The sequence below is a fragment of the Hydra vulgaris genome, chromosome 12, assembly GCF_038396675.1.
Source record: "Hydra vulgaris chromosome 12, alternate assembly HydraT2T_AEP".
Taxonomy (NCBI): Eukaryota; Metazoa; Cnidaria; class Hydrozoa; order Anthoathecata; family Hydridae; genus Hydra; species Hydra vulgaris.
Window position 1 is genome coordinate 10,487,501 of NC_088931.1, and position 27,812 is coordinate 10,515,312.

At 25.5% G+C, this 27,812-nt stretch overlaps 1 protein-coding gene across 11 annotated transcripts in view; it reads left to right on the forward strand.

The window, feature by feature from the left end:
• The window catches only part of LOC100210575 (pleckstrin homology domain-containing family G member 7), a 68,144-nt gene that overhangs the window by 22,634 nt on the left and 17,698 nt on the right, over positions 1-27,812 (forward strand). For 2 of the 11 annotated variants that reach the window (XM_065811820.1, XM_065811822.1), the window contains 9 exons: positions 118-281; positions 2,920-2,955; positions 4,258-4,437; positions 4,722-4,872; positions 9,617-9,667; positions 11,357-11,406; positions 16,227-16,340; positions 21,415-21,555; positions 26,189-26,284. In XM_065811820.1, the coding sequence (XP_065667892.1) occupies positions 118-281; positions 2,920-2,955; positions 4,258-4,437; positions 4,722-4,872; positions 9,617-9,667; positions 11,357-11,406; positions 16,227-16,340; positions 21,415-21,555; positions 26,189-26,284 (983 nt within the window). Of the gene's footprint in view, positions 1-117; positions 282-709; positions 2,357-2,564; positions 2,686-2,919; positions 2,956-4,257; positions 4,438-4,721; positions 4,873-9,616; positions 9,668-11,356; positions 11,407-16,226; positions 16,341-21,414; positions 21,556-26,188; positions 26,285-27,812 lie in introns of those variants that run through there. The other 9 variants (XM_065811821.1, XM_065811828.1, XM_065811826.1 and 6 more) reach the window with 8 other exon arrangements.

The following is a 27,812-nucleotide window of genomic DNA, read 5'->3' on the forward strand; positions in this document are numbered from 1 at the left end:
TTTCCTTACCTATCTATGGTCGGCCCTTGTTTTACAGAGACCACAGAATTTTTAATTTCTATATAAGTTATCATCAATTTATAACAGAAATTTAATAAAACCATATACACTTTATAGATCCCCCTGCACGAGATGTTCGTTTTCAAAGAAGTCTTTTTGCTCGAAAGAAATCGTCATCGTTTTGTGCGCATGATTTAAATAAAGAATCGATGTCAAAAAAATACGACAGCAGAAATAGGTCAAAGAGCGGTAATCTACCTGAACAGAAAAGCGATGAATCAGTAAGTAATATATATTTTTTGGATTCTTACAATTTTAAACACATTTTTAACAGTTTCATTAAAACAAATCATTAATAAAATTTAGAAAAAATGATTTTTAATTAATATCAAAACTTTTTGAAATAAAATAAGGATTGGGAAACATCAGTTTTTTGTTTTCAAGTTTATTTCGGCTTTAAAGCACTAATTATGACTTTCCAATAATGTTCATTTTATTATTATGGTAATTAGAAAATCTAACGTGTTTTGAACGACCTATGCAATATGTAAAATATCTATAACATAAGCATTGGTTGTCAAGTTGAAGTTTAATGATAATTAAACAGTTGCTACGAAAAAGTCATATAGAAAAAGTTGGAGAAACCAATTCAAAAAATAAATTATTAAAATTGTTTTTATTTGATTATAATTGATTTATTTTTATTGAAGAAGATTAAACGAAAAAAATTAAATTAAATACATTACTTGAATCAATTTATTTGTATCCAAAGTTGTAGATTTTTAAGAATTGATTTATTTTCATTTATAAATTTAGTTTTGTATACAACTTTATTTTTTTTTGAGACTTCGACGTGAGTGACGGTAAAATTACGACGTAATTTTTTTATTATTTTATGTTTAAACCGGATATAAGGTTTTTATTTTGCACAGTTATGTATTTGAAAAAATATACCGCTGATTGTCAAATAGCTGATTTTTTTTCATTTTTATTTCAACTGTATCTTTCTTAAACGATATTTATAACGCTGTAATTCTGTCTTTTAATGTCGAAACGATTACGGTATAAGAACTCCGATCATTTGGTTTTTGTTTTTTTTCCTTTTAAGTATATATTTATGATTTTCTTTACATTTGTTCAGATAAAAGTTATTATAAAGATTATTGCTCCTGTTTTTGTTTAAAAAAAGATCTTTGTTTGAAGATACTAAATTAAGCTTAAAAATAAATATTTTTGTTTAATTTGAAGAACTTATTAGGTAGTTAGGTAGGTAGTTAACCTGCTTTTTTTCTTCTTTTTTTTTATATCATATTTTGATGAATGAACGATTATCAAGTATAAATTTTTTCTAAGTTTCATGTTTTAAAATTGATAAATTTTGAACTCCGTAGTTGTATGGTTTAGTAATTTTTTTAGTTAAAATAAGGTAAGGAAACTTTATTTTGAGCAGAAAAAATCAAAATTTATGTAGGAAAGATAACTTTAAAACTGATGTTATTAAACTTATTTAAAGCTTAAATAAATCACAGGTTTTTCTTAATGTAGTTTTACCACAACGTTTTAATGGTAAAAAACTAAAAAAACAAACATTAAACTAAAACTACTTGGGCAATTATTTTTTATTAGGGTAATCATTTTTTACAAGGGTTGTCATTTTTTAAAAGGGTTGTCATTTTTTACTAGGTTAATCATTTTCTATTAAGGTGAATCCAGTTGGATGATTAAATTTCACCTATAAAGACATTATCAGCCAAAGCGTTTGAGTTAAATAAGGTGCACGTAAATAAGATCCACTTAAAGTACATTACAAATATAAAGAAAGTTGTAAAAAACTTAAAGATTTTTTTTCTTTTTGTCTTTATTCATTGTTTTATATTTTCTTCTTTTGCGTATTGTTTTTGTTTCTGTTGTTGTTGTGTCGTTTGATAATTTTTTGCTTTGTACCGTTTTTTTTATTGGTTTTTGTTTTACGCAATTTTAGCAAAATGTCACAAAATAAATTTCTCATGAGTAAGAACCATTTTGTAAGTAAGTTCCATCATTTTAACTCAATAATAAGATTGGTATGTATGTTTTTTTTTTAAATTTGTCTAATTGTTTTGTTGCTCGACGACAAACGTGCATTACTGAATATTTTGAGAACAGTTTTTGTAAGTCCTATATCAACCGGATCTTTACCGTTGATCATTAATTTTTCGTCGATCATAAATTCTACTGCAATATACTATTGTCCAATAAAACAAAAGTCAACAATTATATCGAAAATTTCTTGTTGTTTTTAGCAGAGTTTAATAAAAATAATTTTGTCATTGATTCAGTTTTATTTCCTTTTTAAAAGAAGCTGTTCGTGTTACAGGTAAATAAATGCAGTAAAAGCTTTTTATATATATATATATATATATATATATATATATATATATATATATATATATATATATATATATATATACAAAGTTACATAAACACATAATAAATATCATATTATACTTTATGAAAACATCGTTAATATGACAAAATAAAGGGTTTATAAGTTTAAAATACAGAATAATTTACCCAACTAAAACATTAGTTGTAAAAAAAGTTTAGAATGAAATAAACATATGTAAATTTTATAATAAAACGTAGCATGGTGTTGTATGGTTGTATTTTGGTAAAAGAATGCACAACAGACTAGGAAAACTATGGGTAATTTTCAAATTTAAATAATGATAAGTCATGGACTATAGTATTTTTAATGATCATGATATTATTATTCATTGATTTGATTTTTAAACTACAAAGATTTAACTTAAACGGTGCCGCTGTTGTAATGTAGACGTTGTTGTATAGTTGACGTTGTTGTATTATTGAAGTTGCTGTGATTTGTTATGATTCTTTCACTGTGAAAACATCAGAATATTTTGCTTATTTTTTATTTAGATGTCAAAACTCAAACACCAAAACTCATTTGATGAGGTATCTATTGATTTTATATTTAAAGTATTTAATACACACACTTATGCATAGATATATTTAGGAAAGGATAATGCTACAAATGCGATGCTATTGTGGCCAAAAGTCAAAAAATTGCACTTGTAAAACCATATTATAGGTCCTTTTTTTTTTAAGTTTTTTTTTAGAGGCATTATTTTTTTAAGTTTTGTGTCAATATTTTTTCCAGCATTTAAATTGATGCCTACTAAATTAACATTTTTTGATTGCTAAGGTAATAGTACTCATTAATTTAGTTTTTGAAAATGTGCGTAAAAACTTTCACATTTACATTCTTTCACGCGTGCATAAATGTAATAGTACAAAAATTTGTCTAAAAACATTTAAGACAGTTTGAATGAATTTGTTAATAAGTTACGTGTATATCAGTGATTTTTAATCTATGATAAAATTTTTTGGTTAAAAAAGTAGTAATAAAATATTGCAAACTCTGTTAAATGTTTAGATATTATTGAGATATAAAAAACAAAATAAATAAAATAAGAAAAAGTTAAAAATAAAAAAAAGTTAGTTTTATTTACTATTTATTAATTTATTATTTATTTTGCACAACAACTATATATACTTATAACTTTATAACTAGTAGGAAAATAAGTTATTTAGCCGATTATGTTTGCTATATTATACATTTACTATTCATTTACTATATACGTCGACAAACTTCTATAAATAACTTAAACGCACTTAACAAAACTAGTAATTATATATATATATATATAAATATATATATATATATATATATATATATATATATATATATATATATATATATATATTTGCACTCATGTATGTGTGTATATATATACACACATACGTGTGTGCATATATATATGTGTGTGTGTGAATATACATATATATATATATATATATATATATATATATATATATGTATATATGCAAATATGTATATATATATATATGTATATATATGTATATATATATATATATATATATATATATATATATATATATATATATATATATATATATATATATATATATGTGTATACATCCACATACATACATTTCAGAACTAAAATTATTACTTCAACTATATATACCTAACTATATAAATTCTTACTAAACTATTTTTTTCTTTTATTGTCTAAAGTAACAAAATTAACAAATGGAAGTGACGTCATTTATATTTCCGATAAATCTTTTAATCTCATAATTGTTCATATCGTAACATACTTATCGTAACATACTTATCGCCATCCAAACAATAACACAAAAATTGTTACTCAAAAATGCTTGTTTTCATAGCTACCCAGAAAATCTATAGACACCCAATTGAATGGTCATCATGCAATCGGTCAAAATGCACTGAGAGATAAATTAATACTGCAGTTTAATGGCCATAGAGAAAGTAACACCTTAGTAACAAATTCAGCACCGTGTTCACCAGGACAATCAGTTGCACATCCTGCACTTCTTAAATTAGCGGTATTTTTTCCAAACACTGTAATGATATAGTATTACATTTCTTTAAAAATTCATGTAGTAAAAGTTCAAGCCAAAAATTTGAATGTCTGTTAGCTATTAGAAGTAAAAATTATTACGTTCTTTATTGAAACATCTTTTATAAACTACTGAAGCACCCAAAATGTTTTTTTTAGAGCTCACTTTAAATTCATTTTAGAAAATGTTCGTTAATATTTTAATTATTCTATACACGATAAGCAATATTTTATATAATTACATATATGAATACATTTTCATTATTTTAGGGGGAAACAGATGAAGATGCTAAAGTCAGAAAAGAAGCTTTATTATCAAGAGATCGAATGCGGAATTCTACAGTGGTTCAAATACCAAGTGCAAGTATACAAATGGATCTTCATACTTTATATCTGGATAAAATTAACCAGCAAAACAAAGGTATTTAGTAATCCGTAAGAATAATAATATAATGATTTAGAAAAAAGTATTAGGGTCTTTTTATTCCAGGTTCCAATCACCTTATCGTCAAACATTTAACTTTTTTTTTTTCAATTTTATTTTGAAAAATAAAATTGAAAAAAAACCCCAAGAAGTCCTTAGGTCTTATAACAGAGCACCGCGGATGAGCATTTAATTGGAAGTTCACCCCTCCTTCCCAACTGATGTCGCAAAACTTGCCCAGAGGGTGGGGTTTGAACCGCAGATATTTTGTTTCTGAGGCAAGTGCGCTGTCACTGCGCCACGGCTGCTCTAAGATAAATATCAAGTAGGAGCATTCCAAACATAAATTATAACTTATATTTTAGCTATAACATAAAAAAATAAACATAACGACGTTTTTGATTAATTTGAAGATATTTGTTTCAAAGCTCATTTTCCTTCCCCGCCCCCTGTTTCAACATTTTGAAAGAGGGGGCGTGGAAGCGCCATTTAGAGAAAGTCTGCAAAGAAACTTAAAATGAGTGTGCTGAAAGCCCGCTTGTTAGTAGCGTTTGTTGCTGGTATTAAACAAAATTTTGGAACTTTTGTAGAATGTTTGATGGTTGAGTACTAAGTTTGTGCCTAATTTGTAGTTTGGGATAAAGTCCTAAAGCATTGAAACCCGGAGAATAGAAGAAAAATAAATTTTTATTCATTGAGCCATTCTAAGATGCATTTATAAATCATGGTTTTATCTTTTGAAGCAATAAATATTGTTGTTGTTTAAATCTATATCGAATACTTCCGATTGCCATTTCTATAGCTTTAAAATAAATGTTATTGAAAAAATTACTGTATTTAGTTTTACAGATACCGATCTTCCAATTTCAAGATTTTAACAACTTTTTGAGATAAAGCCAAGAGATTTGATTTTTGAAAACTACGTGATAAAATCTAATATGCTGAAGATAACCTTCTCCAGTTGTCCAGTTAAAAGTTTTCCACCTCTTTCTCTAGAATTATCATATCTTATTCCACCAACTAACTCAATCACGCATAAATTATGCAGCGTAGCTTATGCGGGATATTCTCATAGTCGCATCTTTTTACAACAAGCGCTCCTTCATGCTCAAAAAACTTTTTAATAATGTATATTTTCCTCAAACATGAACGTTTTTGGAATTCTCTCTTCTTAATGTTTCCTTACTCATACAATTTACTTTTTTTAAATCATAAACAAATTTTAAAAAGTTAGATTATAAATTTTTAGATAATTAGTAAAAACAGTTACAAATAAAAAAAATTAAAAAAACTTTTTTTTTTTACTTGTCATTATTATCAACCTGATTCTCCGCGCGCGCGAGAGAGAGAGAGAGAGAGATAAAAAATTGGGGAGGATTCACCTTGGGTAAGTGAAATTTAATTTTAGGAAATTTAAGGAGTTTTTTTTTTTATTAATACCTCGTGGAAAATTTTTTAAAAAATTGGGGCCCTGAAGACAGGTTTTTTAGGGGGGCCTTAGACCCAATAACCACGGCACTCATGCCATCATTAAAAAAATACGTATAAAACACATGAGCTTACCACATTTTTAATTTTAACAATTTTTTAAATTATAAAAATAGTAAGTTTTGATCCCATTGTAGAAAACACAAGAATATTCCAATCACGCGGTTTTTTTTTAACTTGAACAGTTAAAAAATAAAATTTTTAATCTATTTAAGCGGATTTGTAATTAATATTTTTGAGAGCTGTTATCAAACATCAAATTTTTAAATATCAAAGTTTTATTTAGAAAAAACATGTTTGGTAAGCAGCCGTAACATGTTTATGAGCAGCCGTAGTGCAGTGGTTAGTGCGCCACTTCTGGGCAAGTTTATAAACATCGGTAAGGAAAGAGGCGTGAACTTCCTTTCAAATGCTTTTCCGCGGGGCTCTGTGATAAGACCATAAGGACTTACTGGCACACTTAGAATAATCAATTTAAAAAAAATATATTATTACCGTTTTATTACAAAACATATACAAAATATAAAAAAATTAGATTGTAGTGGTATGTACACACCTCCACAAATTACACGTGTAGAACGAATACAGAACGGTTAAGTTATAAAACTTGTGAAAACTTTTTGTATTATGTAATTGTGAATAAATTTTTAAAAAAATGTTGAAAGTGTAATACTAATAATAATAAGTGTAATTTTCTTAAAGTTTTTAATCTGTTAACTGTCTATGCTACAGTACACTTATATAAAAAAAGTCATCATACTTTTTTATATATGTTTTTCCGACACGTAGCCGGCGTAAAACTTTCCTGTATTAATATTGTGTGGCGATCAAGGGTAAGCGTATGGCTTAGAAATACTATATGTATGTGTAAGCCTTTATGATATAGAATGGAAAGGGTAAATCTATAAATTAGTGGCCTAAAATAATTCTATTTTTTGTATTCTAAAAAAGGGAGAAAAGATTTAAAAATGCGAGTTTATGAAATAATAATAATAAAGTATAATAATATTTATTTGTAATGATAGTTTGAATATTTATAATAGTAATAGTTATTGTTAATTTTAAAAAAAGTATTTATTTTAATAGTTATGATATTTGTAATAAATATATTTAGATATTTTAAAGTCTCTACAAAATAGAGTGCAAAAATGTAATTATTTTAGGCCGCTAAACTGTTCATTTACCATGGAGATAATCTCCCAACAACATTAATGTAGGCACTTGTTTGTTTTACAAATAGGAATACTACAGTTAAGCAGCCTAAAATAATTTTAATTTATTGGTTTTTTTGCTCTTCAGTGGAGACAAGGTTGCTGCCCAATGCTAAACCCTTAGTTGATGTAGTAGCGCACTCCTTTGCAGCAGCAGCCTATAAGATAGTTGGATTAAGTAATAAAGCCAATAAATTTTTCTTATGTTTAAAAAGTCTCCTCTGACGAGAGTGAAACAAGCAAAAAAATAAAATTATTTCGGGCTGCTTAACTGAAGCTTTACTATCAAAAGTACCCCCTCTAGATGGTTGTAACGACCCCTTGTTGTTGATTTTATTTATTAAAGCCCATTACTTACAATGTTACCAAAGCTTATTTGTTATTGGTTTTACATTAGGAATAAGCAAAAAGTAAATTAAGTTGTTGAATTATCTTCCCTAAGTTGGTTTTAATATTTTTCAAGGTTGTGCATAAATTTATTTATTGAAAAATGCTCTTGCACAAAAAAAAAATCTTTGAAAAAATTTTAACATTATATATTGCCATTTTGAAATTATATAATATATAAGTTGATAACTTTACACTACCTACAAAGTTTGTAAACTAACCCAATAGAACCATAAAGAAAAATAAAAGACAACAAAAAATAAAAAAAGATCAAGAAAAAAGATCAAGGTTTTTTGTTTTTTTTTAAATTAAAAAATAATAATAATATTATTAGAAAATCATTTTTAAATAACAACAAACATTTGGTTTTTAATCTTAGTTTTCAGTCTGTACCAGTTACCAAAAAATGTATGATTTTAGTTTTTTATATTTTGGATTACCTAAAGTTCATCTAAAGTTCAGAGAGAATTTTTTCTTCTGAATTTTAGATGAGTTTAAACGTCTTTGAACGCCCAACTTTGTATTTTTTTGTTGATTTTTATATCATATTTACAGTTTACAAATAATCTGTGAAAAACAACATGGAAAATTATTTGGTATATTTTTTTATAGTTTTGATCTAATGTAGTGTTCTTATCAACTTCGACTAAATCGACTAAAAGTTGATCAGTCGAAATTAGAAAAATTAAATAGTCGATTTAATCGACGAAGGACTTCCTACTAATCGATCAAAAGTCAATTTAGTTGAGTAAAACTCATAAAATCCTTATATCTTTTCATTCGACTTTTCATTATTTATTTTTGTTTGTTCATTTAGTCACAATAGTATATACTATTATAACAATTAGAAGTCGTCCACAAATTACGTCACGCAATTTTTGACCGTTTCAGACCTATTCCCCCTCCCCCCTTCTTGTTACAACATCGTAACTCTTTAGCTCCAATTTCCTTATGAGTACCTAATTTTTTGTTTACTCTCTTAAAGTTTTATCTAATTCATAGCTTGGTAGCATTATTTATACCTAATTAAACTTTCGATTATGTATATTTCAACAATTTATTTTTCTTTTGTTTACTCGATGCTTGTGATTCTCATAAATACTTTCATACTGGGCGCTCAAGCTGGCTCGGAGCCTTAGACCAAAATTAAGTTGTGAAGCTCCGAAATTTATATGTCATTATTCTATACAATCACATTGTAAATATGATTTTTAATGACTTTTTTGTTAGCAAGTATTTAAGTATAAAGGTAAATCATTGGGGTTTGGGAATAGATTGTCTCGTTGTCGGAGCGGGCCTTCTTTCCTCCAATATTATTTAAATAAAATGAAATTAAAAATAGAAAACGAATTTTATATTCGTATATTTTATTATTTTTATTACAATTTATTTCAAAGAATTGAATTATTTCCATACTTCGACTAAATCGACTTTTAGTCGACTTAATCGATTTAAAAAATGTCTTAATCGATTTTAGTTTTTATATCGAAATATATTAGTCGATTTCGTCCATAGTCGAATTATTTAATAGTCGTAACAACACTAATTTAATGTTAAATCATTGATCAAAACTTTAGAAAAAAAAATATTTAAGAGCTGAAAACATTTAGACATTATTTTAAAAAAAGCTTAATTTTTTTATCTTTTATATATAGGGATTCCAGGTTCACCAAAGTTAAGAAGTCAAACAATTTTTATAGACGAAGGTAATTAATAATTGTGCTTTAATTAAAAAAATTTTACTTTTCTATAAAAATAATATCTATAGTATTAAAAAAAAATTACTTTGGTCATACATTTAAAAAATTTAAATTTTTCATTTTTGGGAGTGAATTTATGTGGTAAATATTTCTAAGCAACACTTGGTAATGTAGCGGCGTAGTTAAGGCAAAATATAAATGCTGAAAATGAAGGGAAATTTTTAAAACGTTGACACCAAATAAGTTAAGATATAAACAGATCATCTGATGTAAATGTAAACTGTCGTCGCAATTTACGTTTATCACGCATCCATAGATTTTCAACATTTTGGGTATGAACTCCATCATTTAGGGGATCAACGAAATAACGCTCATGAACAATTACTGCATGTGAGTAGATTCTGTTGTGGACGTTTTTAATTCCCCCATATTAAGCCCAACCATCGGAAACGATATGCTTTCCAGGTAAAATATAACGCAAAACCATTTCTTGAAGTGTTTCCGCAGTGCGATCAGGAACTTCGAATAAAAATTATTTACCTGAATCCCTTTCCACTCCTCCGAACACCCAATAACCATGTCGCTACTGCTCATGCTGATACTTGGAAAAACTTTGATTTGTCTATTTCTAAAACAATCGGAGAACTGTCATTATTTACTCCGCCAACAACATTAGGATTAGTTTCAATCTCTTCTTCACATACATCTCGACAGAAATTAGCCCGATCAACAAGCTCACAAATACTCATACGTGCTTTATGTCGAATGTCTTTAAGTTGCATATCTCTGCTCCAGCAATAAATAAAGAGTACAATCAGCTTCAGCGATAACTTGCTCCTGCTAAAAAAAGATCGATTGCGTACACTTAAACAATGCTTGCATTCTTTACAATACCATCGGTAGCCGTACTGTGTTCCCTGGTAAGCGTCTAATCCAAAAGGCCGATTACAAAGATTACAAAAAAAAACTGTTTTTAATTAGTTTTCGCTGGGATAACCATCGTAGTGTCAGCATTGGTTGATCTGAACAAGACCCAAGTTCAAACAAACACCGGTTCTCAGTTAAAAACAGCTGCCTTATTTAGTATTTCTGCATCCGTAACTATACTTGGTTAAGGCACTTGGTCTTCCGCGGTTATCACGTTGAAAAGCCATCTAAATGATTTGATTTTAGAATAAATTCAAGTAAATATATTTTAAACAATATTTAAAAAATATATTAAAAACAACATTTTAAAAAATAGGTTAAAGTTTTCATAGTTTTAATGACTTTTTTAATTGAAAAAAGTTTCATTTTACTTTTGTTGAACTCCATCGCAGAATTTTAAAAATTAAAATAATTTTACGACGTCAAAGTAAAACGATTTTACGCCGCTTATCTGCAACATTACTAACATTTACTTCATAATAATTTGTTTTTGGAGTAAAACGGTCATTGTATGAAAACCATTGGTAGTATAGTAGATTACTAAAGACATATGGTTCAACAGCGATTATACCTAAAACTCACAAGCTTTTACTATTTTTTAGTAAGTACAGACGACTCCAAAATTCTAATATGGGAAAACATATAAATTTCTTGGAATTTATAAAGTTTTAAAGTTGAACATGAATAGAAAAATATGCATATGTAGAGTTTGTGATTTATTAATGTTACAAAAAAGCTCTTTAATATTGATAATGAATGTATTTTCAGAAAATCAAAAGAAAAATGGTGGAAAATTTGCACTAATAAAACAAAAGTTGGTATGCACTTTTTTTTAATTTTTATTATGAACAACAATCATTGTTTATAAACAATGTAATGTGGAGTCGTCAAGACCTGCTCAACATCTAAAAGGCAGTAAACATTTGATATTGAAATTTTGGTAAAAATTATAATTAAAATATTTAACTAATATATTTAATTATTTAAATTAAATTTATGTCATAAGAGTTTTGGGTAAAGATGTTGTCAGTAATACAAATACAAGGGTGTATACGAATACTGACCAGACCTCACCGGACTACACCGAACCACACCGGAGAATAAACACAATATTAGTAGAATAAATATGCATAACACGGTTTGAGCGTGTTTTCACACTTACAGTCATAGTAAGTAGAAACCATGTGAAAATAACGGTAAAATTTTAACCAGACCAAACAATATTAATTTTAAAAATTAAATTTTAACCAGACCAAACAAAATTAAAAAATTTTGCGAGTGGTTTCTATTGGTACAGACATTTTGCGCTAAACCTGAATTTTACTTTTAAGAAAACAAAGCGTATGTTTATGTACCTCGTCCTACCATTTTTTTAATTATATCTTGAGATTATACTTTCACATTGATAACATAATATCGAATTAATATTTGCAGAAAAAATATTACAAAAATTGGACACTACAATTATAATTGTACTTCTGAATAAAAATTAATTATTAAAAAACTAAAAATCAATATGTAAATATTATTTTTTAAACTAAAATTTTGTAAAACATCAAAATTAAACATCTCCAAAAATAACTTAAAGAAATTATGAAATATAAGTTATCTGATTAGTAAATAAAATAAAGGGAAAATTCTTCTTGAAAAATGCTGCTATGAAAATTTTTTAAATTGGTTTTTAGTTGAAAGTTCTTTAGATTTCGTTGCAGGAAAGTAAGTTGTCAAGTACAGCCTGCCAATACCTAAAAAACAAAAATAAAAAATTACTACTACCCTATCAATTTATCATACATGCTCTATTTTCATTCAATTTGTAAATTTTATTTCATAAATCTACACACACTGTAGTTTGCATAGTTTGTTGAACAGCCTAGCTTTAGATTTGTTGTGGTTTAAATAGCTAACCTTAAGTTAATCTTAAACCAATATAATAACTTAACCTTAAACCAATAAAACTATAAACTATAATAAAATAACCTTAAACCAATAGAACTACTATACACATCTACACCTTAATTTATTAAAAAAAAATCAAAAACATAACATTAAGAAAGGTGTCATCTTATTGATATTTTTATAACAGGTAATATTTATAAAAACTAATAGAAATAAATTATTTTCATATTTTGAATATCTTATCTTTTTTATAAAGGTTATATGAAAATATCTTGAAATAATATGAATAAAATCCAGGTCTAAAAAAATATATTAATTAATTGAACACATATAATTTGTTCAAATTATTTAAATTGAGATATAATTAAAATGCAAAAGGATTTTCAGAAATAAAATGAAACCAAAAAATTTGTTGTTTGTATATCCTTTTTGATGTTTGCCAGCACAAATTTTTTAATAAAAAGCCATAAAACTGAGCAGCCTTGCAAGTCATTACATCTGTGATAACTATTTTGAAATTCACAATACTTGAAATAATTTTATTGTGACATACAAATCCGGAGTCCTTTTGGGACTCCACATCCCTGCTTGGATCATGGCTTTACTTAGATAACCTTAACACAAACATCAAGGTTTTTAATAATCTGATAATGTGCATCAGATTACTATAACCTCATAATAAGTATATCCGATACTTTGTATCAGATGTTTATCAACTTTGAAAAACAAACTACAAATTGTTTTTGTTTTTGAACATGCAACATATAAATGGATATTAATAAATATAAATGAGAGAAACACAGTTTTTTTAAATATACACCAACATTTGTATGAAAAATTATTATTATAAAATATTTATATATGTAAAAATAGAAAATTTGAGAACACTTAAGTTAATTACTTATATAATGTAACATATTCAAATAGCCGTTTGAATATACTAATTATAATTCCTAAAAGACTTTTTTTGTAGCTATTTATACATTATATTCACAGTAATACCAGTCTTTACATTCCTTCAATAATAAAATTGTTGTAATCAATAATAAACTTTTTTATCAACTTAATAAGAACTTTATAATAAATTAATAATATATAACCAAGTAAAAAATTTATTTTTCATAAAAATATTTAAAAAAGTTACAATTTATTTACAAAGTATAAAAAATGTAGAATAAAATCTAGACAATTTTAAAATTTAATGAACATAACTTTGAAAGTCATGATATGAAATAAAACAGAAAACAAAACAAAAATATAAAAGTAAAAATAATAATTAATATAAACAATTATGAAGATGTAATAATAAAAAGATAAAACTTGGAACCTCAAAAACTTTCAAGCATTTTTTTTTTCTCACAAAGCCTACTTATCTCAGTCAAATAAAATAAAAAGTAATATTTAATGTCTTTAAATATCCTAATAACACAATAATGTAGCATTAATATACACTTACTTCAAAAAATGATCTGAATGCATTTCTTGGTTAAACACAGACAACACTGATGTGTAGCCAGTCACACGTTGCAAGTGAAGATATTTGTAAACATTTTTCATACTGTTTTAATATATATTTATACCTACTAATAAATATTATTTTTATAAAATATGTTTTATTAACTATAAAATTTAAAAAAAAATAATTTAATGTCAAGTGACAAATAAATAAAAAATTGTGTAACATTTACATTTTAACATTCAAGATAAAATCTTACAAATAGTTTGTTTTTTAATCAAATATTAAAAAAATATTTTTTTAAAATGGCTGCCAGTTTTCTGAAAATTAGTCAAAAAGTCGCATAGAAACATCAGAGATAAACTCATACTTATCTTTTACTTCATTTATAAAAAAATTTCGCAAATAGTCCTTAGTGTGTTAGGTCCATATTTAGTTAGAGATTTTGAAGTTAATTCATTATTTTAGGTTTTAAGACTTTGAAAATCAAAAATGTCAATTTTTACAAGAAAAAATAAGATATCTCAAGATATATTCATTAACTTTCTAGAATAAAATCTCTAGCTAAAAAGTAAGATATTAATGCAAGTATCATTTTCAAATATAAAACTGTGTGTATAGAAGAGGTAACATAGTGGTTTATCGAGCATTTTTTTGTAGACTTATTTATTATGATTAAAATAATACGAAGAATGTGTAAAAATACATATATTCATTCTTCCATAAACAAAATATATAACTCTTATTTCAACATAATAACACATTAAAACATTTAACTTTCGGCCAATTAAGCCATGATCATTGGTTACTTAACCGCATGTTTTAGTGTAGACTGAACCAAACATAAAAATATTCCAGTCTACGCAACATTTAGTTTTAATAGTCTCGCGAATAATTAGCGCTGAAAGATTTTTGGCCAAAAATTCACGCCGTGTAAGTTACATTCGTAATACATAAATGCAATAAACATTTAAACATAAAAAAATTTTTTGAAAATTTTAAATTTTTATAACAATTTTAAATTTTTATAACAATTTTAATTGTGTACCCACAAGTAAAAATATGTATTTAAGTAACAATTCTTTAGCATACCCTAGTTACACGTTTACCAGCCCAACCTTATAACTAAGTAATGTTTTTAATTTATGTAAAAAGAATTAATTTTCATAAATACATGTCTAGATTTAAGCAGAGCATAAGTTTCTTATGAAATTAATGAGTTAGGACTGCTTGCCCTAACCAATAACCCTTAGCACTTGCATGTACAATCCACTGCGCCTGTCCTTATTTAAGTCAGTTGATGAAGCAACACTCCACTGCGCCTGTCTCTAGTTTAGTCAGTCGAAGCATGAATACTAGGGTGGAGTGAATTTTAGTTTTTTTTACAATTCGTTTAGCCTGGGTGTGCAAAAGTTGTCTATTCATTTCAGAAATACTCTGGAAAAATATCAATGCTCTAGGAAATTATCTTGAGGTTCCTCAGGACCTTTAAAATATTAATGGGTCCCTAATATTATGTAAAAAAAAGTTTTTCAAAAGTATGTCATGTTGGGTCTCAAAAGAAGCAAAATTTTATAAAAATTTCAAAAATAACAATTATTTTTTAAAAAAATTGGTATTTTATAGTTTATTGCAGAAAAAATGACCTTTTAAACTGAAAATGAAAAAAGTTTATTTTTTTTAATTATAATTTCAAAAAAATCTTAAATAATAATTTTTTTATAAAATAATTGTTATTTTTAAAATTTTTATAAAATTTTGCTTTTTTTGAGATCCAACATGACATACTTTTGAAAAACTTTTTTTTACATAATATTAGGGACCCATTAAAATTTTAAAGGTCTTGAGGAACCTCAAGATAATTTCCTAGAGCATTGATATTTTTCCAGAGTATTTCTGAAATGAATAGACAACTTTTGCACACCCAGGCTAAACGAATTGTAAAAAAAACTAAAATTCACTCCACCCTAATGAATACTCTGCAGTGCCTGTCCCTATTTTTGATTTAAATTAAAAAAAATTTTTATTATTTATATAATTTTTTATTGTATATATGTGTCACAAATGTAAATTACATATATTTCGCTCAAAAAATTGTTTTTTATACTCCGGTGGGGTCCGGTGTAGTATTCGTTTACACCGAAAATGCTCCTTTAGTTACACACCAAAAAGTATATCTTTAGTTAGACACAAAAAAGTAGTTATGTACACCAAAAAACAAAATTTATGCTGTTTTCTTGAGTTTATTTCAGTCAACTTTTATTCAAGATTACTATTTTTTAGAAACGAGAAGACTCTTTGACAGGAAACAATGAAGTTGATGACTTTAAAGGTCTTCTTGCACACATACGCAGTAACCTTTGTGAGGCAAGTGAGCATGACCTCTCTGTTTATAAGGTAATGTTTTATGTTTTTATTTATAGAATATCATTTAGTATATAACAATTTTATTAAAGTAATAATAGATCAAATTAAAACTAGTTATCTTAGAAGGATAAATTTAAAAGACTTCATGTAACAGCATCATTTTCTTTAGCTGATAGTGTATTTATTTTATGCCCCAAAGTATATACAAAGTTTATGACAAAAATCTTATAAAAAAAATTAGGTTTAGTATAATAGAAAATTTTTGATAGTGCAACCATTTATTAAAAAACCTTATTTTAAACTCGCTCTCTGGACCAAACTGTGTTTTCAGTTCGTACTCCTTCAACGGTTAAGATACAAATGGACATGTTCATTCAGATACAAATCGATGTTCGGCCATCGTGTTTTACTTCCAAGTTCTTCATCCATCACTAAATGGAGGATCACTGAATTCTACCTAATACATATTTTTGACAACTGATAAACTGAGGTTTGTTGATGCGTTTCTCTGTGAACATTTACGATGTTTTCTGCTTGGTGTAGAAGTAGTCTCATCTTCATCGTTTTCTTATTCACTATCGTCAGCCTCAGTCAGAATCACTAAAACCAGGATAGTAAGATGATAAGTTGGATGACCTATTAGAAAGTTTTTGTCTTTTAGAGAGATGGTTTGTTTTCTTTAGTGGCCGCTTGTCCTTTGCTTTCCACTTGGAAATGGTACAATCGCTTGTCCTCGGAAGGTAACCATGTTCCATCCACTTTAGTAATATAAAAATTTCATCAATGGATTCATAGCTTCTCCGCTTGACACATTCAGCATAACATTTCAGTATTTATCAAGCTTTGCTCATATAACTTGATCAGATACGTGAGGATTTCCAAAGAAGTCACCACAATTTGGTGACTTCTTTGGAAATTTCCGTTATTTGCTCCTTTCTTCCTTTGATTTTTGGTCCAGGGAAATGGTAACATCCAATAATTTGCTTTTGGAGAGGCATTCGGCACTTTTCTTCTAGTGAATATTCTTCCAAAGGGACCCATTCTTCTTCTTGTATGAGAGTCTTCAAATTTTTATTGGTCCAGACATCCTTGTTCTTCTGAATGCTACTATCGTTAGGCATGTACAACACCATGTGTTGCTTCTGTAATAACTATAAAATTAGATAAGCAACTATATATACACAGTCTAAATTGTTCTAGAATATTTTAAATTGTTCCAGAATGTTCGAAATTGTTCTAGAATATTCTAAATTGTTCTAGAATATTGTAAATTGTTCTAGAATATTCTTAATTGTTAATAAAATTGTTCTAGAATATTCCAAATTGTTTCAGAATGTTCTAAATTGTTCTAGAATATTCTAAATTGTTCCAGAATGTTCTAAATTGTTCCAGAATGTTCTAAAGTTGTCTAAAATATTCTGGAATTTTCCAAAATGTTCTAAACTTCTAAACACTTCTAATCTATACAAGTTTTAAATGATTTTTAGCAAAGCCACACGTATTAGTAGTAGCAGTAACAAGATTAAATAAATGACGGTTTGTAATTTTTTTTGCGAGGTGACCTTTTTTTACAAATAGAGGAATTGAACATGTTTTCAATCTTTTCTAACAAAAGTTCGTCGATTCATGACACAGGAAAATATTTTTTTTAAAAAAGTCAAAAAGTCATAACCCTAGTGTACATATATTTGCTGGACCCTTTCCTACCCCTACCCCCTACCCCTCATACGCACTTGTACGAAAATTACTCAAATTGGGACACCCGCTCAGTGCAGTCTTAATATACGAATGGACTCTAAATATAAATTTTTTACAAAGTACACATAAGCATCCTAAAATTTGGATACAAACCTAAAGAAACTAAATTTTACTAATTTTTCACTAAATTCAACTTATTATATACCAATTAAATAGTTTTCATGTATGTAATTATGTTTCAAACAAAAATCAGTTATTTAAATATTAAAAATAACGATTTTTGACAAGTTTAAAAATATGCAGACAAAATGAATAATTTTTAGAAAATACAAGTTTTTCAACGATATTTCATCAAAAAATTTTATAAATGTAAAATCACCTTAGTATTTGTAATATATTCATTACAATCGAGAACACCTTGGCATCTACAAGGCATAGATTCAATTAAATTGATTCAAACATCAATTGAAATTGAACATGAATTGTAGGCTTGATGCCTTCCATTTGATGAAATCAAATGGGTGGCATAAATGTGTTCCCATAAATGCTTCTGATCAACAATATATTGAGTCCCATTAAACATTTATGGGAACATGATCACCATGTTCCCATAAATGTTTAATGGGGGTCAGATTTTAAAGTTCCCATAAATTATTAATGCCGGTACCTGACTTTAAAGTCAGATAGAAAAGCTTTATTTAGTGTGTTTTAATCATAGTATGCCCTAATAATGTTTACATCAAGTAAAGCTGTTTTGCATAAAGTTTCTTTCTGTATCATTGTTCAATAAAAATTAAATAAATTTAAATTTTCTAAAATTATGATTGCATCATGGATGAAAATATCACCAAAATAGCTACAGATCACAGGCCTTGTTACGAGATTTTGCTGCATAACGAAAAAGCATTTCGCTGCATAACGCATTTCCAAGTAACTTAACTCAGCAAATATATTTTGTATTGTTAGAAGTTATATTGCGTCACTAGCGTATTTTCAAGTACCGCATTGTAATTAAAATTTTATTAACACGTTAAAAATCGTACAAACAGTTTTTTTTTCTCGCTATAACAAAAGTTACAAATAAAATCTTAGTTCTTATTTGAAAAATCATTTTTATCATTTTTTTTTCAAATATGAACTAAATTTTATTTTAAAAAAAATATTTTTTTCATAAAATGAAACATAATATTTGTTTACTTTCTTATAATTTTACAGTTGGTTTTTGGTTATTTTATTAACTTTTAATAAATTTTTTCTTATTTATTTTGTAAACTCTTTTTAATAGTGTTTTTAAACAATAAAGAGTTTATCAGTTACCAATAACATATTTGTGATCATAGTTTATTTTCATAAATTAAACAAACGTCATTAAAACTTTACGTTATTGAGTTGACAATAAAAACTTAAAATATCTTATTAATAAAATATTTACATCAAAATAAATTGTGCATTTTTTAAACTATTATGACAAAAAATAATTTATATATTTAAAAAGAATTTATATATTTAGTTCCTTAAGATAAAACTTAAAACACTTTATTTTCTTCAACTAATTTTTAACAAGAACAAAAAAATTATTAAACAAACTGTTTCTTTAACAAAAAAAATTTATTAGTTTACAATTGCGGTTAAATGCTTTTACTTACGACTTTATTTCTTCTGAATAAGCGTCACATAAACGATATCAAAAGATAATTTAAATATTCTAAAAGATAAAAGTTTTGGATAAATGGGGATTTCCATTTCTGTGGGTGATTTTTCCTTTTTTTGTTTTAGCAATTAAAAGCTCAAAGACTCAGAGACTCAAAGCAATATGCAAACTATTATGATTTTCTTAAAAAATTTTTATAACAAAAATATTTTTATCATATTTTAGGCTACCTGAATAAATTAAATATATATATTTAGATCATTATATTTTTTTTGCGAAATAATATCGCTACTGTTTGAAAATAAACAACAATTTTCAAAATGCTATACTTTAGCTAGAAATAATTTATAACTGCCATTTCTCATTGAAAATATACTAAATATGAGTCTTAGAAGTATTAAATTTCACTTAAAATACTCACAAACAATTTATTTTCTTAAAAATATCTACATGAAATTAACCAACTTCTGTGCGTGACTTCTGTGCGTGATCATTTGTGAACTGCATTTAAACAATTGCTGTGACTCTATGATACATAGCGATCTTGTAACTTTCTGGAAAGCTTTACTAATGTTTAAAACATATAAAGAAATATATATAACGCTTAAACTTATATTTTTTGAGAAATTAAATTTTATTTATCTAATAACTAAAATTTGAGTTTTTCTGTTCTGTGCATGATTCCGTTTCAAACTTAATTTATTCTTTGTTAACATTACTAATGTATACCACTTTTTGTTAACAAAATATTTATATAGGTTAGAATTAAATGAGAGCAAATTAAAGATCACCAGTTTTATTATTATGAAAATAATAGACAAAACATATACAAGTTTCCGTGCATGATTTTTTTTGGAAATGCCCATAAACACATATAAATATATATATATATATATATATATATATATATATATATATATATATATATATATATATATATATATATATATATATATATATATATATATATATATATATATATATATATATATATATATATATATATATACATAAATCTAATTAAAATTTGCATGATTTTTTTGGAAATGCCCATATACATATATATATATATATATATATATATATATATATATATATATATATATATATATATATATATATATATATACATAAATCTAATTAAAATTTGCATGATTTTTTTGGAAATGCCCATATACATATATATATATATATATATATATATATTATATATATATATATATATATATATATATATATATATATACATAAATCTAATTAAAATTTGCATGATTTTTTTGGAAATGCCCATATACATATATATATATATATATATATATATATATATATATATATATATATATATATATATATATATATACATAAATCTAATTAAAATTTGCATGATTTTTTTGGAAATGCCCATATACATATATATATATATATATATATATATATATATATATATATATATATATATATATATATATATATATATATGTATATATATATATATATATATATGTATATATATATATATATATATACATAAATCTAATTAAAATTTGCATAAATACAACATTAAGTACTTTTACGTGGGTGTAATAGTTGCTTTCCAAGTTTTAAACCTTTGAAAGCAAGTATTGCACCCAAGTAAAAGTACCTAGTGTTGTATTTATTCATTTTTTCTTTTTCTGTTATTTATAAGTTTGAAAACAATCATCTAAAAATATGGTATTTATCAATATGATATTTTTTTACTTTTAAAATTAATAGGGAAGTCACTGGTCAACTGTCAATAGTGGAAATGTCATAAACAGTAATGATGGAGTTGATAATGAGCGATTTGAAGCACTTTGGGAATTGTTTTATGCTGAAATTACATACCTTATGGACCACCTTATTGTTTTGAATGATGTAAGTTTCATGAACTGTTGTTTATTTTTTAAATACACATTAACTTTTGTATAACATATTTTTTAAAACAACCTTTTAAACAATTATTTTCTAATATTATTCAGTATAAGTATCCAAACAAGAAATTTTCTTCTAAAAAGTAAACTGTAACAAAAAATTTCAGAAGAAAAGTTAACTCAAAAAAATTTCAGAAGAAAAGTTAACTCAAAAAAATTTTACAATATTATGAAGCAGGTTTAATCAAGATCTCAAAAACAACAACAACAAAAATACATTAATTTTATTTGTTAAAAACTTAATGATACATTCAAGCAAAATTTTTAACATAAAGTAAGTACTAGAAAAAAATTTTGGAGATAAAACTTTCCTAAACTAAAAATTTTGGAGATTAAACTTTCCTAAACTTTCCACCAAGTAGTTAATTTTTTTTATATTTTTTAATATCAAGACACTCTGTGCAAGTGTTTTGATCCAAAATAGCCTTAAGGTACTGAAAGGATTAGAGTCTGATATTTTGAGCCATCTATTCAAGTAGCTTAATCTGCTTAATTTTTTGCTTTTTTTAATGAATCTTTAAGCTTGTCTTTTCAGAGTGTTTTCTAAAGTTTTTCAGTTATTAGAAGATTTTTATTGTTTTTATAAACCTCAGTGACTATAGTTGGTCCAATTAACTCCAGCTTTCCTATTCCATTTTAAGCCATTGATCTACATCATAACATTTTCTTCACCAAATTTTACTGTTCCTCAAATGCCACTGATTGTAAATACTTCAGCTTTCCTTCTCTATAACTTTTAAACTCCATCAGGCTTCACAAGATTAAACTTCTGTTTCAAGGGTTTTTTTTGAAAAGAATGCTTTTTTGTATTGAACTCTTGCTTTAAATCCAGACTCTTAATGAATTTTGAATAGTAAATAGGCTCAATTGAATACCAAATTCATTTTCAAGATGGGTTGGTGCTTTAAATGTTGATAAAAATTCTTAAAAATTTGTTGATCAATTCTGTGTTTTGTTTTACACTTAGCTTCTGATCTTTGCTGATTTCTCCCATATCCAAATGTTTCTCTCTTTTTAATTAAGTTGCTAATGGTTCCTAATGCCATTCCAGTTTCTTCTTTTATCAATCTGATTTATTTAACTTGCTTGAATAAGTCAACAATATCTTAATGGTATCAAGAAATAATATAATGGTAAATGAAATGGGTTTGTAAAATATCGTTCAATTATTAGCGGTTACTCATTATTATTAAATGACAATATACATAAAACGATTGCTTAGAAAACTTTTTTTAATAATCTTACTTAATAATAAAAATTTGTTTAACTGTATTTGAAATCGTGAATAATGCTTTCAAAATAAAAATAAAAGTATTTATCAAAAAATTTTGTTTTGTTAATTTTTTACATGTAAAGCACTATTAGGACTTACCATAAAACTACAGCTGACTAACAATTGAAATATCCTATTAGATTGCATTGATTAGGTTGCATTGATTAGATTACATTGATTAGATTGCAGGTCTTTTAAAAATTGCAACTCTCAGAAAACTATATATGCGCATAAATTTTTACAAACAACATAAAATCATACTATGTAACAAATTAAAGTGTGAGAGTACAACAATATTTTTCAATCTTCAATATGATTTTTTTTTTTTTTTTTTTTTTTTTTTTTGTAAATAATATTTAAAACAAAGATTTTTGATATTATTTTTAAAACAATCAAAATAAATTTTTTCAAAAACATGAAATACTTTACAATTAAATGATCTAACAATTAAAATTAAAAAATTATTAGCTTTAAAATAAAGTTTCAAACTAACTCTTTCAAACTGCAAATAACAGAATTATTTGAATTTTCTGTACTTGTTTTGTTTACTTTGCGAGCTTGAAAGTTGCAGTATCAAACAAACCATAAACTATCATCTACAAAAAATAATTTAACTTTAATTTATTAATTTATCAACATAATTGTTAATAATTTCTTTATAATACTTTGTTTACATATTTAATTTTGAGAAATTGGTATTGTAATTGAAACTTAAAAAATATATATTTATATAAAATATATAAATATAATGCAGATTTTTAATATTGTATTAATTACTAAATAATGCTCTCTAAATTATGAAATATATTTGATAAAAATAAGTTTAGGCAAAGTTTTTTTTTTTTTGGGGGGGGGGGGGGGGGATCAAGCAAACCCTGTTACTAGTACTACCCTGTCACTAGTATCAGCCTGTCACTAGTACCAGTTTCCTGCCTTAAATAAAGGCTCTAAAGTTTTGGTTTTTGCAATTACCTTGATAATAAACTTTTTGACCCATTTTTTAGATAACCTAAGTTGTTTATCTGCGCTCTTTAATTTATTTCTCTAATTTGTTTCTCTAAACTTAACTTGTACTTGTTAGGTTGTACTCATTCTTGACATAAGTGAGATCATGAAAATTGCATTGATTGCATTTATTTTCAATTGCACGGTGCATTGATCTCTCTATTATTTTTACAATTTTTTAATTTTTTTTACATCATCCCTGTCATTATAGATTCTCTATAATTTCTTTAAATGTTGATGTGTTTTTTTTTGCATACAAACACACTTCTTATGTAGCCTTTTTGATACTGGCTGGTGTTTTAATTGTTATTCCTTCTTATTGAGTCAAGTCTTATTATTCCCCAATGTTTTTTTTTTTCTTGCACAGCTACTATACTTAATTCCTTTAATTTTTACTTGTATTATTATGAGAGTAAACCTTGTTGAAAACAAAGAAATTTATTAATGAATTGTTTTATTTGATTAAAGTACTATAAAATTACAAGTTTGTTTTTTCTTAAACCTGACTTAATTAAATCATGGATACTTTATAGCCTTTATATAGCTTCATCACTTTTAGGGTTAAAATTTTACTAAATTACATTAATTAGCAAGGTTTTAATATCAAATGAATGCTTATTTATTAAAGAACACTTTATCTAGATAAGAAAAAAGGTTCAGATATTATTTTATAGACGAATATCTGGATATTTGGCTGATTCATAATTTGAATCACCAACACCTTGACTTTGTTAGCAATATACTGTTCCATCATCATTTAACCATTAAGTGACAACCTGCAAAATGTAATACAATGTTGTGCGAATAAGCGAAAGACAATAGATATTTTTGCACTTTTACATATAGACGTTTTACATTTCACCTATATAAGCTTTAATGCATTTCCCTTAGTTATGTTTTTTTGTTTTATATAAAGTTTATAATTTTTAAAGGTGAAGCTTTATATACGAATTTTCAATTAACATTTCAAGCAAGTGGCATGGACGTACTTCAAGGAAAAATTAAAGAAATAATGTTAAGTTCAAATTACAATTAGAAAATTCAACAATCAACACTTTTTTCACTTTTTTGATCTCATAATTATGTCTAAGAGGAGTAAATTGTTACAAGTATAAATGTTGTGTAGCTAGTAAGTCTTACTGAAACAACAAGTTCATTATTGTTCTGATTAGTGATGAAAATTAAAGTTCATAATGCAAAAAGTCTTTTTGTCTTTTTTTTTTAATAAAAATTAATTACTACTAAGAATTAATTTCAGTTAGTACCTGGTTAGTTTTTGTTTCAGTTAGTATCTTGTTTCAGTTAGTATCTGGTTATAAGTTTGCATCAGTTAGTATCTGGTTATTAGTTAATATTAGTTAGTATAGGGTAAACATTGAACCAGAGAACTAATTTTTTATTAGGATTTAAATTTACTATTTTCAATTATTTAGGTACTTTTATAGCTTATTTTGTGTAGATTGTTTGTTTATTTATTATTTTTATAAAAAAAAAAACTTTTAAAGAAATTATAATTTTAAAGGAAAACCTTTGTAGTCTTTTTTATTGCATTATGGAGTTTTGAAATTGAATAGTTGAAGTTTTGTGATGTTTTAGTCATTATTTTTAAATTCTTCACCCTAAAAAATACTCTAGTGAAAATTTTAATTAGTATTAAACATAATAATACATAAGTTAAATTATGTGGCACAACTTGTCTAAAAAATAAGAGGTGTTTAAAATAAAATAAAAAAAGAATCAAGAAAAGAATTATAGAAATTAAAGCTAATTGTGTACTGTATTTTGTTAGAAAAATAAATGAATCTGGAAAATATAGTTGGAATGACCTAGACTAGGAATATTTTTTGTTACAGTTTTGAATAAATAATTTTTGGTTCACAGGAGACTATTATTAAATTGCTTATAAAAATCATTTGTCATTATTGTCATTGTCTTGTTCTAACATTTGCATTCTTTTCTATCTATTTTTTATTTTAATATTGTCCAATTAATCTTGTTACTACTATAGATTTTTTATTTTTTATTTGAGAATATAAACACTCTTGTATAACAAGAATTTCTTTATTATTGACTTAAATAGTAATATTAAATAGTAATAAATTTTTGTTCTTTACATATTGAAGTTTTTTGGAAAAAGGCTTTGATAAGTCATCTTATCAATAAGTTTATCTTTCTTAAAGTTTTATATTTTACTGATTATTATTCTATTTCCTTAAAAATCTCTATGTACAGAACTGTTTTCATATTTGAGCTTGGTCTTCTAACAATCACCAGTATTTTTAAAAATATTTTTTCATAGGTTTTTGCAAAACAACTACAGCATGCAAAAGGATTTGGATTTCTTACAGAAGTTAATGAAAGTACACTGTTTGCAAACTTAGATTCACTTATTGAGGTAAGAAATTTTGTAGCTAATATTTAGGTAAGAAAAGTTTGTAGTAATTGAACTTTTCATAGCAGTGGTTTATTTATACCATTGTAAAATATAATAGTTCAAATTATTTTTGTATTCAAGTTATTCATACTAGTGTTACATTAATAATAATTATTATTATTTAAAATACTAAATACTAATACTAAAAAAATACTTTTACTATGAATCCACTACTATGAATAACTATGAGTACTTTTTAGTGTATTCATAATAAAGGTCTATATATTATCAGTGGGTTGTTAGTAGCCAATCAAAATATGCTCTGTGTTTGGTAAAATAAAGTTTGGACTTGGTTATAATTAGGTTTAATCTGATGATTTTTAAAAATTTACCTAAAGTTCAGTGTGTTTTTGTTAATTCTCAGGCTTTATATCAATATGACCCAATAAAATATTGTACAAACTCAAAAAGTGTAACGCGTAAAATGTTACAGTTACAGTATTTAGGTAAAAATTATAAAAATTAAATTTGATTGTCTGGAAAAAAAAAAGCATTGTAAATCAAGTTTTTTAATATTTTTCTTCCTCAGTTAACATAAAATGAAAGTTATTAACTTCTGAACTTTCTTTGAAAAGAGAGGTTCCTGTTGTAAACAACCATGGCAAATATTAAGAAGGTTGGTACATCTGATGTGTTTGTAACAAAGATATTTGTGTCTTTCTAGGGTTTAATGAAATTCCCTTGATGCTGATCTTTAAAATTTATTTATTGCTTTCAATTTCATCATTAGAATTGTTTTAACAGTGGTAATTAGCTAAGCATTCTTTAAAAGTTTGTTCAATAATTTCTTTTATTATAGGTTTTAGATTATCAATTATTGAAAGTATAGTCTCATTTAATTTGTTAATAAATTCTTTGTAAAGGTTGTCACCTTACCTCACTAAATAAAAGTTTGTCTGTATATTCTGAAGAAATGTTATCTGTTGACATTTTAGCAAAATAACTATTAGTACAATGTAAAACAAAAAGTAAAAGGTATTCCGAGCAAAATAACAAAACAAAAAAAATCTAAAAAGTTTTTATTTCTTAATAATGATTTATTCAATTGTACAACTTTTATTTAATAAATTTAGCACTAGAGGCCTTTCATAAAAAATAGTTTCTATTAAAAAATTTGTATTTTTGTTAAAAGGAAATTAAGTTCTTGTTGCTAAGAGTTATAATTGTTTTGTGTCTTTTTAAATAGAAAGTGTTAATTAAATGGTATCATGTTTTTGTTCGTTTAAATGATTTTCATAAGATAATAAATTCTTTTCATTTTTAAGTTCCCGTAAAACATAAAGTTTTTTCTTTGGCAATCATAAACATGGTTCTTAAATCTGTTAGTTAATTGGCCAGTTCTGCAACTGGAGATATGGCCATTTGTCCAATTTCTTAAACAGTTTGTTTTTCCAGTGTATGTAGATCAGGTTTGGAAAATACCCAGGTTTTTTAAATAAAACCCAATCCAAATGGGTTTTATTGGGTTTTTTTTTTAAATTGATCAAAA